Here is a 17,258-nt window from a genome sequence, read left to right as displayed (position 1 = left end):
CCCCCCCGAGCTGCTGGTAGATTCAAAATCACTGACTTTTTTTTTGTTTGTGGCACATGGAAACTACTGGGACACCAGAGCTCCAATTTGCATGCATATAGGACACCTGAAAAAAAAAGACCATAATTGAATTAGGGACGCTTAGAACTTTCTACTCTGAGCTAAACTTTATTGTTGCTGTTATTATTTTATTTGTGGAAGAAATATGCTCTAGTTGGAAACATTTCATAAGAAATCTGGAAACGAGTTCTGTTGCTGGCTATGTCACTAGATCATTCTTGATCTGGGGCTTTGGTTTTCCCATGTGAAGTAGGAAGATTTGATGATAAAATCTGTAAGGCTATGTTCAGCTCCCCAATTCCTGTGCTTCTCCCTTTTTTTGTTGTTAGGAGGCCTTGAGTAGCCCAGCGCTACCCTTTCACACTCTGTGAGCAGCAGAGAGGATCCCTGCTTTATCACGCACCATTGTTACGATCTCTGATACAGTCACACCCACCGTTGCAGTCATTGTGGCAACGCTTCTTCCTGAAAGTTTTCCTCTTTTTCTCTGGTCCTCCACCTTTCCCAGAATGTCGTCATTTTCCAAGGACTGGGTCCTCCTGACAACATGCCCAAAGCATGTGAGATAAAGTATCATTATGCTCGCCTCTAAGATGCCTCTGGTTGCATTTCCTTCAAGACAGACTTGTTTGTTCTTTTGGCCATCCATGGAAGAGGCAGTGCACCTCTCCAACACCACACTTAAAAGGCATCAGTAGTCCTGTCATCCTTAATCATTGTCTAAGTGTCAGAAGCATAGGAAGCAGTTGAAAAGACTGTGGCAGATAATCAATAAATGGAACCATGCTTGTTGCTGCTAAGTTGATTCTGCCTCAAAGGAACCGCATGTATGTCAGAGGAGAATTAAATTCTGTAGAGTTTTAAATGGCTGTGAGCTTACAGAAGTAGATTAACGAGGCTTTCTCCAATAGTGTCACTCAGTGGATTCTATCCACTTTCCTGTCCTTGGCTAGCTTTTGTCACTAAGGAACCTTGAAGGTCTGTGATGATGTTTTGTTAGGTGCCATCGAGTGAGACCCTGTGAACAACAGATCTGAACGCTGCCCTATCCTACTCCATCTTTACTATCCAGAGAGATGCTCACTCCTGTTGTTAGAGCCACCACACCAGTCCAGCTTGTTGAGGGGTCTTCCACTCTTTTCCTGACCCTCCACCTTTGCCAGCATGATGTCCTTTTCCAAGGACCTGGCCCTCCTGACAACATATGTCAAAGTATGTGAGATAAGGTTTCACCATCCTATAAGGATCCTATAAGAAGCACCCTGGTTGCCCTTCCTCCAAGATATCTTGGGCTTGCTTGTTCTTTTGGCAGTCCATGAGATATTCAGGACTCTTATCAAACACCACAACTCAGATGCATAAATGTTCTGTCATCCTTATTTATTGTCCAGCTTTCAGATACATAGGAAGTGACTGAAAAGACCATGACTTGGATCAGGCACACAGTCTTTAAACTGAGATCTTTGCTTTTAAGCATTTTGGAGAGATCCTCGACAGCAGATTTTCCAAATGCAACTTATCTTTTGATTTGGCTACTGTTATCATGGGTGTTTGTAGATGCAAGTAAAATGAAATCACTGACAGCTCCAGTCTTTTCTCCATCTATCGTGATGTTGCCTGTTGGTCCAAAGGTGAGAATTTTTGTTGTCTTTTCTCGATGTTGAGATTTAGTCAATATTCAAGGCTATGGGCTTTGACTCTCTGCAGCAAGTGCTTCAGTCCTCTTCACTGTCAGCAAGCAGGGTTTTGTCTGCATAATGCAGGTTTTTGCTGAGTCTTTCTTAGCTCGTGATGCTATATTTTGATATTTCTTCTTCTCTTTGTTTTTGCCTCTCTAGATTCTAGTACAATTTTTGGAGGCTCTTCTGACATGTGGCTTTGTATTTTTCCTTTCTCCCCTGTCTTTTAATGACCTTTTGCTTTCTTCATGGATGATATCCTTGATGTTATCCCCACAGTCATGCTGTCTTTGAAGATTAATATTAAATATATCCAACATCTTCTAAAAAGGGATTTTAAATTCAGGTAATAGAGACTAAAGGTTATATTTTGGTTCCTGTGAATTGAATTTCATTTTCTTCCACTTACGTTTGAGCTCGCTCATGAATGAGTTATGGTTGATTTCAGTCAGTCCCGGCCTTGTTTTGACACTTGATATTGAGTTTCTACTTTGACTCTTTCCACAGATATAGTCAGTCTAATCCATGTGAATCATTCAGGTGAGGTCTATGTGTATAGTCACTGTTTATGTCTTGTTGTTTTTAAAGCATTTGCAATGAGCAAATCACTGGTTGTACAAAGTTCAACTATTTGATCTCCACCCTCTTTTCTGACAAGTCTGTTTTTTTGTTTCCAATTTTTGCATTCCAGCCACCAGTTATTATTAACACATCTTGATTGCATGTTTGATCAGTTTCAGACTGCAAAACTTGGTCGAATTCCTCAGTTACTTCATCTTTGGCTTTCTTGCTTGGTATGGTGACCAACTTAAAGGTGTTACAGCCCTGAGCCCTGAACGACTGATTGAGTGAACGCATCTCCGATCGCATCCTGGGAAATGACCCCATGATTACATAGCTGTATTCTGGGGAGGACACAGTTCAGTCCATGACAGTGAAGTCCCTGATCTGCTCCAGAGCACAGTTGTTCTGAGACCTTCTCTTCATCCATCTCACTGAGGTGGCCTTTCATCAGTCGCTTTGTGATTGTCCTGATGACAGAGTCAACACACTTGTGTGTGCTGGGTGTTTGTGTGTACATGTACCTACTCGGGTTTCCCCCTCAGCGAGGGTCTCCAGAAGACCCCTGAAGAGAGGAGTGTCAGCACATGCGTGCTGGCCCACCTTCCCTGAGGATGATGGCTCTTCTCTGCGGAGGATCATAGACCTCGTCCTCTGGACTGGAAGCCGTGGGAAGCATGAGTGCATGAAAATAGTTGACAAAGGGAACATTGTGTCAAACCGTCCAGTCTTCGAAAATGAATTAACTTTATGTTATATGTCTAGAACCTGGTCAGTGCTCGGTCCATACGCTCAATAAATTAATGACCTGGACGCTGAAGCTGCTGGCAAGTTTGCTCTGGCATGTTGTCAGGAGGCCCTGCTGCTGTTGTTGAAAAACCTCGTCCTGTGCTCCACCGTCCTCATATCCCAGCAGTGCTCAAGCCTGTTGTTGGGGTCACTATTCCAATCCATCTCCTTGAAGAAGTGCCTCTCTCTGGCTGACTCCCCGCTTTTCCCGGCATGCTGTCTTTCCCCACAGATTGGTACCTCTTGACAACATGCCCATGGTACATGGGACAAAGTTTCACCATCCGTGCCTCTAAGCAGCTCCCTGGTTGCACCTCGTCCAAGGTGCTGTATTCACTGCTCTTTGCCAACGCCACAATTTGAAGCCATTGATTCTTCTTCAGTCTTCCTTACTCACTGTCGGCTTTTCCATCCATAGGAAGCAGTGGAACATAGCATGACCAGGTGCACGGTAGACTCTAACTAACATCCTTGTACTTTAGCACTTAAAAGAGGCCCTGGACAGCAGATTTGCTACGTGTAACTGTTCGTGGAAAAAAGACTCATACTTGGCAAAGTAGAGGAGCAGCAAAAGAGGAGGCTACTGCCAGTGAGGACGGTTAACACATGGCTGGGTCAGCAGGCTCGAGCCTGGGGGAGATTCCCAGGGTGTGGCAGCAGAGGGCAAGGGTTTGACCCGCGGCTCCTAGGGATGTGGTGAGCTGAGTCAGTGGCAGCTCAGCTGCACCCAACAACAACAACAACAGTGCTCTGTTTTCATTGCAAGTGATGGAAGTTGATGATTTTTAAAAATATTTTATACAGATAATCTTCAGCCCTTTGAAAGAATATTGTGCGCATCTGAGCCATCTAAAGGGTGGCTCAGGAAGCCTGGGCATCAAGGCAGCCCCGGAAATCTCTTGGGGCTGCCACTGGTTGGCTTGACTCCATTCACTGCAGACGCCTTTCTTTATTCAGATTCTGTATGGAGCTTGGGTCATGATGCTAGCTTCCCCAGTATCATGTGGAGGAGTGAAGGTTAGCTCCCCAGATGGAAAGCGTTCAGGTCAAACATGTATACATTCAAAGTATCCTTTGTAGTAGCTATGAAGCAGTGCTGTTATCCTGAAGGCACATAGTTTGAATCCACCAGCTGCACCGCAGGAGAAGAATGGGCACTCTTCTTCCATGTGATTAACTGCCTCTGAAAAACTGCTGGAGGGTCAGACTTGATGGTACAACACACACACACACACACACACACACACACACACAGAGACACAGACACAGATGTACGTTCTGGTGGTTCTGCAATTGAAATGTCAGTAATTCAAACCCACCAGTTGCTCTGTGGGAGAAAGATGTGGCAGTCAGTAAGGCTTCTGTAAAGATTTACGGCCTTGACTCCATATGGGGCGATTCTACTCTGACTTACAGGGCACCTGTAAGTCGAATTAGATGTGCAGCACTGGATGGTGATGGTTTCAGTGAACGGTTTATAAAAAAGTATGGTGCGAGTTTAGGGGAGGTTTTAATTTTGCATAGAGAGTGTGTGTCAGGGAAACTACGTAAAGAAGGTTATATAAATGGAGTTTTAAAGGTGGTGTAAAATTCGCTAACTCGTCAGAGGCACCGCAGGAAGAAGGCACAGCCTGGGAGAGTCCAATCCAATCCCTAGTGCACTGTGTGCAGCGACATCACGCTGCAGTCCTGCCCCCTCGCACTGCCCCCTCGGTGCTGCAGCCCTGTGTCTGCCTCATTGATGGTCTTCGTGTTTTCCGCTAACCTTGTAAAGCTGGGTGTCGTTTTTTTCAGCCCCTGCTGAAATCGTGCCCCGAATATGTGAGGCAGTCTTGCCATCCTGCTTCTTTTTTTAAATTTTATTATTTTTGTGTGAGTGTACCGTCAAATCAGATCTGACTGGTACAGGAGGAGATTGTCCCTCCTTCCCCGGCAGAACATCTGGTGGATTCGAACCATGCACCTCTGTGATTGTAGTTGCAGCTCCTTGCCATTAGACCACCAGAGCTCCCCGCCATCCTGCTTCTAAGGAGCATTCTGGCTGCGCTTTTTTCAAGATCAGTTCATTTGTTCTTGTGGCTGCTGTATATTCAGTGTTCTTCCTCCGCACCACCAGTTCAGGGCACCATTTCTTCTTCTTTAGGCATCAGATCAGCCTTCCTTAGCCATTGCCTGACTTTCACGTGCACAGGAAGCAGCTGAAAAGACGATGACTTAGGTCAGGCGTCTCTTAGTCTTTGGAGTGACGTCTTTGCTCTTTGTTGTTGGTAGGTGCTGTTGAGTCCACTACGACTCATAGTGACTCCAGCATAGTGGACCTTGCCCTAGCCTGTTGTTGTTGTTGTTGTTATGTGCCATCGAGACACTTGTGACTCATAGCAACCCTATGTACAAGAGCCCTAAACGTCGTCTTATCCTGTGCCAACCTAGCCATCTCAAATACATTCATTCCCACCGCTCCACTCACAGAATCGATCCATCTCATTGAGGGTCTTCCTATCCTTTGCTGCCCCTCCACTCTCCCAAACATGACATCCCTCTCCAAGGACCAGTCCTTCCTTGCAACATGCCCAAAGTATGTCAGACGAAGCTTCAGAATCCTTGACTCCCAAGGAGCATTCCGGCTTCACCTTCTCCAGGACAAACCTGTTTGTTCTAGCAGTCCATGGTATATTCAACACTGTTCTCCAGCACCACAGCTAAAAGACATCAATTCTCTTTCTGTCATCCCTGGTCACCGTCCAACTCTCTGATGCATAGCATGTAATTGCAAAGACTATAGCCTGGATCAGGCGCAACTTAGTCTCGAGCCTGATGTCATTGCTCTTCAGTATTCTTGAGAGGTCCCTCACAGCTGACTTTCCCAATGCAATTTGTCTCTTGACCCTAGCCTGTACCATCTCATAATCCCTGAAATGACAAAGCCCATCGTTGCAGTCACTGTGTCTGTCCATCTGGTTTCCCTCTCTTTCTCTGACCCTCCAGCTTTCCCAGCATGATGTAACTCTCCAAGTCCTCGCCCCCCCCCCCCAACAGCATACCCAAAGCAAGGGAGATGAAGTTTTGCTAGCCTTGCCTCTAAGCCACACCTTGGTGCACTTCCTCCAAGACAGACTGGTTATTTTTAGCAGCCTGTCAGATAGTCAGGACTCTTCTCTAACACCTTGCTCTTCAATACTTAATAAAGAGGTGTTTTGTAAAACAAGTTTACCCAAAGCAAGAAGTCATTTTATTTCTTGCCTGTTGTGTTGAGTTTTAATCCAAGTAAATGGAAATCTTTTTAGGCTTGGGAACTTTCAATCCCAAGAGGTGACCGAGTTAAGTGGTAGAGGGATATGTTCAGTTCTGAGCTTTAGGAAGATTATTGTGGAGGCTTTAGAAAACATGCACGCGCGCGTGCACACACACACACACACACACACACACACATACACATACACACACACATGAAACACCCCACAATCCTCAAACCAAGCTTGTGGATCCTAACTCATGGCATGCCGTGCACGTTGGATTTGTTTGTGATTGTTGTGTTCCATTTCTTGTTTGGGAAATGACTCATGGCTGACCCTTTGAGTTGATTTTCAGAGGCTGTAAATCACATGGGAGGAGATTGCCCATGTTTCTCCCACAGAACTACTGGTGGATTTGAACTGTGGGCGTTTGGATTGGTAGCCCAACTCCTTGCCACTAAGCTCCTGAGCTCACTGTGTCAGAGTAGAGCTACTTAATAAAGTTTTCAACAGGTGTTGATCTTGCAGAAATGCATTTCCAGACAGTTTTTTGGCAGCATGACTGAATGGATTCAGCCAGCCACCGTTTTGCCTAGTGGCCAATAGCAAACCATTTGCATTACCCAGGTACATGGAGGCTGTTTATTGTTATGTGCTGTTGAGTTGACTCAGAGCGAACTCAGGCACAATAGCTCTGAACCCTGATCTATCCTGAGCCATTCTCACTGCCTCTGACACACCTACCCTCATTACCCCAGTTCTATGACTGTCCATCTCATCTGGGATCTTCCCCTCCTGCACTATCCCTCCACTCTTCCAAGCAAGATGCCCATTTCCAGGGTCTGGTTACTCCTGGTCACATGCCCAAAATATGTGAGACAGAGCTTCAGAATCCTTGCCTCCAGGGAGCAGCCTGGTTTCACCCTCTCTAGGATAAACTCATTTGTTCTTGGTGGTCCATGCTATGTTCATTACTCTGCTCTAGCACCACAGATCAAAGGTATCAGTTCTTCTGTCATCTTTGGTCATTGTCCAGCTCTGATACATAGGAAGTAATTGCAAAAACCATGGCCTGGATCATGTGCACCTTGGTCTCTAGACTGTCATCATTGCTTTTTAGGACTCTGGAGAGGTCTTTGGAGGTTGTCAGTGTGACTTAAGTTTGGGGTGCTAGTGGTTTCAGACAAGCCAGAGACTGGGAAAATGGGAAAGTCAGTCAAAACAGAGTCCTCAAAGTGTTAGAAAGCCCCAGTTTTCCCTGAGCATTTATACCAATTCCGTCTGCTACAGTATTTTAAACAGCTTAGCTATGACTAACAGAAACAAGTATTCACACACATTACACATCAACCAAATCATTTGCTTCCAGTTTTGACCTGTGCAGGAAATACAAAGTGATGCCCTGCCCAAATATAGTGGCCAAATAGCTTTGAAATGTGATTGGCTGTCATCTTTGAGTGGGACACCTCTGTCTGTTTGCTACTTGAGTCAAAATCTGATCCAAGAGATTTGGTTAGTGTGTGACACCTATGTCCCCATGGTTTTCTCTGGCTGTGACTGGATCTTTTCTAACTGATTTTAAGACTTACTTAAGGGGATTGTAGGGAACAAAAAGAAGTGACCACTGATGGTTTTCATTGCCCTTGACATTCTGAGTGGGTGAGAGTGCCACGTGTTGGCCTCAGAAGGTTACAGGCGCTTTAAGTTATGTAGAAACAAGTATAGGGGCTTTACCCATTTCCCTCCCACAACTATCATTTTTTATGTGCTTGGAGACTAACATATGTAGCAATAGCATGAGAGGGAACATTCTGGAAGAATGTGGAACCAGCTGGTGGGGACTGGAAGCACTTACTTTAGTGTCTTCCTTCCCATTTTGTGCATTTGCAGATGAAATTGGGTGAGGTTGAGAAAACGGAGGCCTCAGGATGTTGCTAAGGACCTAGAGGTAGAACTTCCGCTTCCTTATAAACATGGACTCTTTGACAGTGAACAACACACAGAACTGTTTACCTTCAAGAGGAAACAGGAAACTTTCCTGAGAACAGGAAGGTGTTTGCCTTCCATGGGGAGGCTAGTGCAGGTGCTTTGAGCAAATTGTGACTAGAAGCTGTTACAGACTCCTGGTGGGCTGAGTCTTACATAGGAACAGGGGGTCCAGAACTTCCCAACCCCCAGATCTTGACTACATCACATTAGCCAATAAGAAACCCCTTTAGATTTTTAGCTCAAGTGGAGTATCTTAAATGATGAATCAGCCTTGTTTTCTGCATTTGCGAAGTTTTACCTCTCCAACAGGGTACAGTCTAGCATTTTCAAACCCCTATCATTTTAGTGTAAAATATTTGAATTTTATTTCTCTGAAAGTTTCTGCCTTATGCTGTTGCAACAAAAACGGGAAAACCTAACATTTACTAAGTATTTATTTATAATATGTTGGGCATTTGGTAGAGCATTAGACTTTTAATGGAATGGTCCAGGATTTAAATCCTTGTTCAGGTGGTGAGCTACTTTCTCTGGTAGCCTTGTGGGTAAGGAGTTGTGCTGTTAACTCAAAGTTTGACTGTTCAAATTCACCAGTAGCTCTATGGGAGAAAGCCAGAGGCAGTCTCCTGCCATCTGATTTATAGCCTCTGAAAACTCACTGGAGAGTCAGCTATGAGTCGTTTTTCACCCAGTGGCAGTAGAGAGAGAGAGAGAATATCCGTTATATTGTTTCATGTATTCTTTAACCAACCCTAGGCTAAATTGGTAGTGTTATCACTGACGTTTAATGCATGAAGAAACTGAAACACAGCAAAGCTAGTGAATTGCCCAGCCCCTTCCCTTAAAAATCAGTAAGGGGTTTTAAATAAACTGGCTCAAACTAGTTCATACATGGTGCACAGAAACAAAGGTAGTGTGGATTTTGACTTGTAGGAAACAAGCAGTCATGCCCTGCTCAAAGATGGCGGCCAGCAGATTCAAATGCATTTGGCTGCCATTTTTGAGTAGGGTACTGCTGCCCACTTCCTTGTTACTTCCGGCTCAGAGAAACCCCTTGTACAACAGGTGATAACTCTGGTTGCCAAGCAACATGTACACATCCCTTTCAGAACCCTTTGGAACCCCACTGGAACTGTTTTAGAACCTTGGATTTAAATTAAGGCAGTAGTAGAATTGAATTTGATACCCTTTACAGAGAGTTATGAATTTGGAAGGAAAGAGCGTCTGTAAAATGCTTAATGTATTTCCTGGAACTTTGTGAATAGCCACTACTAATGACTAATGTTAATCCTAAAGTTCTTTTTCTCATCTTGCTCTTTCCTGGCTTTTTCAGAAGCAGCTGACTCAGGATGACGACACGGATGAGGTCGAGATTGCGATTGACAACACGGCTTTCATGGACGAGTTCTTTTCTGAGGTGGGTGTTCTTCCTCTTCCCTCCGCCCCGCAGTGTGCATGAGGAAACATGTGCTTCCTTCGGGAAGAACTGAAAGCTCAGATCTTTGAAGGATAGGGGAGGAGCGTCAGTCCTCACCTGGGGTGGGATGACGGGGCCAAGGGGATCATAAGGAAACACTCTGGCATGTTTTCTTGGGTGGGTTTGAATTTTTAATCTTATTAAGAAAGTTAGCAGAGACTAAATTATATGTAATTACAGAAATGCTTTCAAAGTCCTCTGCGATGTGTGGACATTTTAATGATATCCTTTCTTGCCTAAAGTGCATGTTTTATCACAGAACCAACCTCTGTCTCCTGTAAAATCCTTGCCTCTTCAGGCTTGTGATCCAGATAGATCGGAATTATAGAAATGTCTGTAGTTCCTTTGACTTAATTGCCATAACTAAGAAATCACAGGTTGGTTTTTATAGTTCTGTGAAGCTAAAAATAGTTCTGCCAGGTCGCTAGGTTCACAGACTCTGATTTTGAAGGTTTTCATCGGCCTCTGCAGCTGCAGCTCATGGACCATAGGCAGCTTGTGGAGGCAGCAGTGCATCATGGACAATAACAGGCTTTGGAGCCAGATAAACTTGGGGTCAAATCTCAGCCCTGCTTCTTACTAGCTGTTGATTTTGTGCATGTTTCTTAAACTGCTGAGCCTCAGTTCCCTATCTGTTTTGGGGTTGGTTTTAAAAAAAATATTTATTTTATTATTTTTGTTTGTGTACTGTCAAATCGGATCTGACTGGTACTGGAGGAGATTGTCCCTCCTTCCCCAGGAGAACATCTGGTGGATTTGAACCCAGTGCCTCTGGGATTGCAGTGCAGCTTCTTGCCACTAGGCCACCAGAGCTCTCCTTCAGTTCTTTATCTGTAAATTCACCTTGATGATAATTAGGATTATTTCGCGTGGTACATGCAATTAAGTGTCCAGTTACTCATTGAAATGTTGGTTGTCTGAGCACACTTGAAGGTGACTTGGAAGATGGGCCTGGAGGTTTGATTTTGAATCTCTGTAGGGCTGCTCTGGGAAACTCTGGTGGCTTAGGGGTAAGGCCTCTAAGCCAACCAAAAGGTACAGGGTTCAAAGCCACAGGGTTCAAATCTCCTTGGGAAAAATGGGCAAGCTCCTAGGCAATTTACAGCCTCCGAAGCCCACTGGAGGGTTGGCTATGAGGCAGATCCGACTCATGGTACATGTTGTTACAACATACTCTGACATCCATGGGGTCACCATGAGTTAAAATCCACTTCATGGAAAGGAACAACAGCGGGCTCCCTATAGAGAATAGTGCTGAACATCCCAGGGACTATCACAAGAACAAACAGATAGGTCTCAGAACAGATGCAGCAAGGGTGCTCTTTGGAGGCAAAGATGATAAAGCTTTGATATGCTGTTCTTTGGAGAGGGACATCATGCTTGGAAAGGTGGAGGAATGACAGAAGAGAGGAAGACCTTCAAACAGGTGTGTTGACTTGAAGCAGTGGGCTTGAGTGTGTCAGATGATGAGGATAGCATGGGATAGGACAGTGTTCAGACCAGTTGTTGATAGGGTCACTATGAGTTGTGCTCAATGGCACCTAACAATAAAACAACAATATAGGATTGTTAAGGAGCTCCGATGGTCTAGTGGTAAGAAGCTGTGCTGCCGTCCTGAAGGTATCTGGTTCGAATTCACCAACTGCTCCATGGGAGAAAGATGGGCAATCTCCTCTCAGGTGACAAACAGCCTGTGGAAACCGGCCAGAGGGTCAGCTATGGGTTGGTTCCACTTGATGCAACACAACAGCAACAATAGGGTTATTAGGAGGATTAAATGAAGATAATGTTCATATTACCATCTGGCACACCTGTGCTTCGTAAAGGATGCTCGTCTTGTCTCCCTGCTGAAACAAAATGAAAAACAAATACTACCATTAGCATTTCTGCCACTCAACTATGGTTTCTTTATTTAGGCTTTTGTTGTCCTGGCAAGAAGACGAGGGCATCATATTCTTTTTACAGGAAAATGTGGTAGCTTCCTCTTGTCTAGACTGTTGTTGTTCTTGTTAAGTACCATCGAGTCGTAGGCGACTCATAGTGACCCTATGAACGTAAGACCTGAACACTTGTATAACTTTCATCCTCTCTCCAGGTTCATAGTGTTTCCGGAGGCAAGCTATTTCGGAAGTGGATGCCACTCCTGCTTCCAAGCTTGTTTTAATTGGGAGCTCCACCAAACACTGTCCACCATGAGTAACCATTATCGCATTTGACAAATCCGTGACACAATGTTCAGCTTTACAACAACCACAAGTTACCTCTGTACAGCAAGTGGACAGACTAGGTCTATATGACCTAGAAGAATGTTTCACCAAAAACAATTAAAAACAGGCCTGAGGGCCGCAGATTAAAGTCACCCATCTTTGGCTTGAGAGTATCACTTTCTGTCCACTCGGCCAACTGAGCTGTCTCTGTACTATTGTTGTCTGTTAGAGTAGTGAGTGATATTTTACAGCAAGTATGAGCACGTGCCACCCTGAAAAAGAGTTAGCAGTCCTCAGATCCCACCCTGCCCTCCTCTTGGGCAGGCCCATCCCTTGGCCAGGGAGCGTTGGTGAGTTCACACAGCACTTGGTTTTGCTGAGTCCAGTTGTTCCCAGCTGTGGACTGTGGAAGGAAGTACCTTTCTGCTCAGAGGGGTTGTGACTGTGGTGGGGTGGATTCAGGGACTTGCTTGAAGTCGTCATAGCTTGTCCCTATTCTCTTTAGTACATTAGAGAACTCTGTGGATGGTTTGGAAAGATTGTGACCAGCTATTAATTGATCCTTGAAGGATAAGGATTTCCCCAGTAACTATGTTCTGTCCCTTTCCTTAAACCATTAAGAAGGTCCCTGAGGAGGCCGTTTTCCCAGTGAGATGGGAAGGTGGTGGACAGGAGCCCATGCCCAGCCATGGAGGCAAGCACCGTCATTTGAAGAGATTAAGATTGTCAACAGCTTCAGTTTTCTTGGCTTTACAATCAACCCTCTTGGTACCAGCAGCCAGGAAATGAAAAGATGAGTTGCATTGGGAAAGTTGGGAGACCTCTCCAAAGTACACAAGCAGTTCTAGAGTCTAGCAGATGTGCTGGTGGTTTGAACCCACCCAGAGGTGCCTCCAGAGATACAGGCCCAGCCGTCTGATTCTCATCACTCACAGTCATGAAAACCTCACGGAGGGCAGCTCTGTCCTGCAGTCTGTGGCATCGCTCTGAGTTGGAATTGACCCAGAGGCATCTGGTTTGTGTTGGTTTTCACATGTCTGAGCTTCATTTTCCTCCTGTAGAAATTAGGGAAAGAGAGGAAGACCCCATTGAGTTGGATTGACACAGTGACTGTAACGGTGGGTTCAGGTATATCAGAGGTGATGAGGAAGTTACAGGATAGGGCAGGGCTCACGTCCCTTGTTCATAGGGTCGCTCCGAGTTGGAGTTGACTCGATGGCCCCTAACAACACAATAAGCACAGTATTCCCCTTTGAAGGCTGTGTGAAGCGTTACATGAGCCGATCCCTGTAACAGCAAAGCCCTAGATGGATTATAGTTACTTTTTTCAGAGGACTTTTGAGGACTTTATAGAACCTCTGGGGTGGCTTCCTTTCTTACTGTTTTCTTTCTGCTAAGTGATTTACTGCCACTTAGAAAATAAAAACACCTGTTGGCAGCATTATGATGGATGGTGAAGAGATTGAGATTGTCATCAGCTTCAGTTTGCTTGGCTCTACAATCAACACTCTTGGTACCAGCAGCCAGGAAATGAAAAGATGAATTGCGTTGGGAAAGTTTGCTATCAGAGACCTCTCCAAAATACTGAAAAGCAGTGATGTCAGTCTGGAGACTAAGGTGTTCCTGATTCGGGCCATGGTCTTTGCAGTTACTTCCTATGATTCAGAAAGCTGAACAGTGACTAGGGATGATAGGAGAATTGATACCTTTGCACTGTGGTGCTGGAGAAGAGTATTGAATATACCATGGACTGCTAGGAGAACAGACAAGTTCATCCTGGAGAGGGTGAAGCCAGGCTGCTCCTTGGAGGCAAAGATTCTGAAGCTCCGTCTGACATACTTTGGACATGTTGCAAGGAGGGACCTGTCCTTGGAGAGAGACATCATGCTTGGGAGGGACAGCTCAAGAGAGGAAGACCCTTGATAAGATGGATTGATTCAGTGACTGGGGTAATGGGGGTAGGTGTCTCAGAGACAATAGGATTGGCACAGGATAGAGCAGGGTTTAGGGCTGTTGTACATAGGGTCACTATGAGTTGCAGGTGACTCGACAGGACTTAACAGCACCCCCCATTCATATTTGGGGTCGAGAAGGAATCTGCTTGATGAGGAAATGGGGTTCCAAATCAAACTCTTTCTGTCTGTGATCTTGGGTGCATTCTATAGATTCTCTTAACCTCCATGGGCTCCTCCGTGGGATGGAGAGGACAGAATTCACGTCCCAAGTTGGTTGGGGATTGAGAGAGGCCAACAAAAGCCTAGAGTGTAGCAAATGTAACCTCCCTGGTTTTGCCATCCGAGAATACCAGAGAGAAGGAAAGTCGTCGGTCAAGAGAGACGAGTGAGAGAGCATGCAGCCTACAGACCTGCGTCTGAGGCTCAGCCCTTTCCCTCACCAGCTGTGCAGGTTTGGAAACCTTGCGGTCTCAGTTATCTGGTGCTGGTGTAACGGTAATACCACATGTGCATGGCTTTAACGGTTAGAGGAGGGAAGGCTAGAAGTCTGAATTCAGGGCACTGGCCCTGGCTGGGGGAAGATGTTCTCTCTGGAGGAAGGTCCTTGTCCTTTTGAGCTTCTGCTCCTCGACCGTCTTCACAGGAATTTAAGATGCACTCTAATTTTACCTCATTCATAAAAGACAACCTGGAATTATAACCACAGACATAACTGTAGTTTAGTGCATAGCGGTTGTTTGACTACTCTGAATTCCAGACCAAGTCCACTGCTATCGAGTTGATTAAGTCTGGGAAAGTCTGCAGTCAGGGACCTTTCCAAATCACTGGGGAGTAATGATGTCAGTTTGAGGCCTAGGGTGCATCTGATTGAGACCGTGGTCTTTCCGATTACTTGCTATGCATTGGAGAGCTGGACAGTGAATAAGGATTACCGAAGAATTGATGCCTTTGAACTGTGGTGTTGGAGAAGAGTATTGAGCATCCCATGGACTGCCAAATGAACATGTAAATGTCTTGGAGAAGGTGCAGCCAGAGTGCTCTTTGGAGGCACAGATGATAAAGCTTCACCTCAAACCCTCCAGGCACGTTGCTAGGTGGGGCTGCTCCTTGGAGAGGGATATGATGCTCAAAAGGCAGACGGTTGACAAAAGAGATGAAGACCCTTGACTCAGTGGATTAAAACTCAGTGACTGTTGCAATGGGCTCTAGCGTGTCAGGAAGTGTGAGGACGGCACAGGATGGGACAGCGTTCAGATCTGTTGTTCATAGGGTCGTTATGGGTCATACTCTACTTGATGCCACAAAACAACAACATGGGTGCAGCTAGCGTAGGACTTGGTGTAAAGTAAAGAGGACATCTGGAGACTTGAGTTTTCATCACTGCTGTGCCCTTTAAGGCTTTTGTGAATAAGTAGTCCCCAGAGTTTATTTTGTAGATTGTGGTCTGGGAAGATCCTTGGAAATGAGGTCAAGTACATTCCAGCCTGGGAGCACTTGGGGGAAATGAGGGTGCTTCTTTCTCCATGTGGCTGGAGAACTCACTCAGTATACCCTGCGGGCTCCATCTGAATAGATCTAAATAGACACTCATGTGATCAAACTTAGTCTTTGGACTGGTTCCAGCAGGTCACCCTGGGCTATTTGCAGATGGCTGATAGTGTGAATCATAGCTTGGGCTGGGAGATGAAAGGTGTTTGCACATGACCCTTGTTTGCTAGGTGCAGACACAGTTACCGGACCAGAGTGTTGGCAAAAGGTGCTCTGCGTTGTAATATTAAGTGGCTTCTTGAGAGAAGATTTGACATCACCTTGGCTGACAAAGCCAGAACTTGGTAAAAGATAAACCCTAGACTTTTGCTTTACCAGCTATTTTTGCTTACATCTTTTTGTTCTCCTTACTTAGTTGGCAGCGAGATTAAGTGCTGTGGGCAAAACAGACCTGCCTTAGAAAGCAAATCCATTAAGGATTTATTATTCTTTATTCATCCATCCATCCATCCATCCATCCATCCATCCATCCATCCATCCATCCATCCATCCATCCTCAAAATGCCCAAGTCCTTACGGTTTCCCTCAAAGTTAATTCAACTGGGAAATACAGACATTGAAGCAGATGTAGCCCACAGATACTTTAAAATTTCTTCCTTAACACATTGCCACAAATGATGGCGAATGTGTTTCTAAGCACGGTCGTCAGTTTAAAAAGTGTGTGGCAATGTGTTAGGTAGAGTATTTGGATTGATGGGGCCTACCGGGCCTGTTGGTAGATGCTTCATTTCATGGACTGTGGAAAGAACAAACAAATGTCTCAGAGAAAGTGCAGCCAGGGCGCTCCTTAGAGATAAGGATGACAAAACTTCGATTCACATTTTTTGGGCATGTTGTTAGGATGGTGCCAGTCCTTGGAAAAAGACATCACGCTTGGAAAGATGGAGATTCAGCGAAAGAGAGGAAAGCTCTCCACAAGCTGGGCTGAGACAGTGTCGGTTTCAGGGGACTCGAGAAGATCAGAGATGACGATGTCAGCACCGGAGAAGGCAAGGATCAGATCCTTTGTTCCGAGAGTTGCTAGGAGTCGTAGTTGACTCGATGATACTTAACACCAACACAACAAAAACATTCCTGTGATTTTTATTTATTTATTTTTAATGATGCGGTCAGGAAGCCCAGGTCAGTCACTTGTCCGTTTTCTCTCGGGTCCATCCCCTCTCCTTCCTGTGCTCTAGATTGCAGGAAATGACATTCTCAGATGCCATTGCCAACAGGCTTTAGGAAGTGTGACCAAGGGGGAGCACTGGCAAAAGACCGAGACGGAGGGGACCGTTTTCTCCCCGCATGTCTGCTGGCCAGCTCCCCTTGACCCTGACTCTTTTGAGAGAATCTTGGCTTTAGGTCTTGTCTGGGTTTTCTTTGTCCATCTTGTCTGCTGTTGAGAATGTCTAGAGCACCTCATCATCCTGTTTGACTTCTCAGCCCTTCTGTTACCATGCAAACCATCCCCAGTATTAAATTGTTGTTGTTGGAGGCTGTGGAGTTGGTTCCAACTTGTGGTGACCCATGTACAAGAGAGCCAAATGCTGCCTGGTCTGGCCTCACACTCTCTGCTGTTGCTGTCCTTAAATTCACTGCTGTAGCCACTGGGTCAGTCTGTCCTGCTGAGGGTCTTCCTCTTTTGTGCTTCCCTTCTGCCTTTACAAAGCGTGATGTCCTCCTTCAGGGACTGGCCCCTTCTGATAGGTAGGTGACACATCCAAAGTATGCGAGACCAAGTTGTGTCATTTTTGCATCTAAGGCATTTTCTTACTCTACTT

The 17,258-nt window shown here is 45.4% G+C and overlaps 1 protein-coding gene across 1 annotated transcript in view; it reads left to right on the top strand.

Annotated features, from left to right (window-relative positions):
• STX3 (syntaxin 3) overlaps positions 1–17,258 on the top strand; it is a 60,724-nt gene that overhangs the window by 22,221 nt on the left and 21,245 nt on the right. Inside the window, exon 2 of the mRNA XM_006899852.1 lies at positions 9,642–9,725. Coding sequence (XP_006899914.1) covers positions 9,642–9,725 — 84 coding nt within the window. The remainder of the gene's footprint in view (positions 1–9,641; positions 9,726–17,258) is intronic.

This window comes from Elephantulus edwardii, unplaced genomic scaffold (assembly GCF_000299155.1).
Source record: "Elephantulus edwardii isolate Elephantulus edwardi_28Jun2011 unplaced genomic scaffold, EleEdw1.0 scaffold00268, whole genome shotgun sequence".
Classification (NCBI taxonomy): Eukaryota; Metazoa; Chordata; class Mammalia; order Macroscelidea; family Macroscelididae; genus Elephantulus; species Elephantulus edwardii.
The sequence above is the reverse complement of the archived record's forward strand: the minus strand, read 5'-3'. Positions and strand labels throughout refer to the sequence as shown.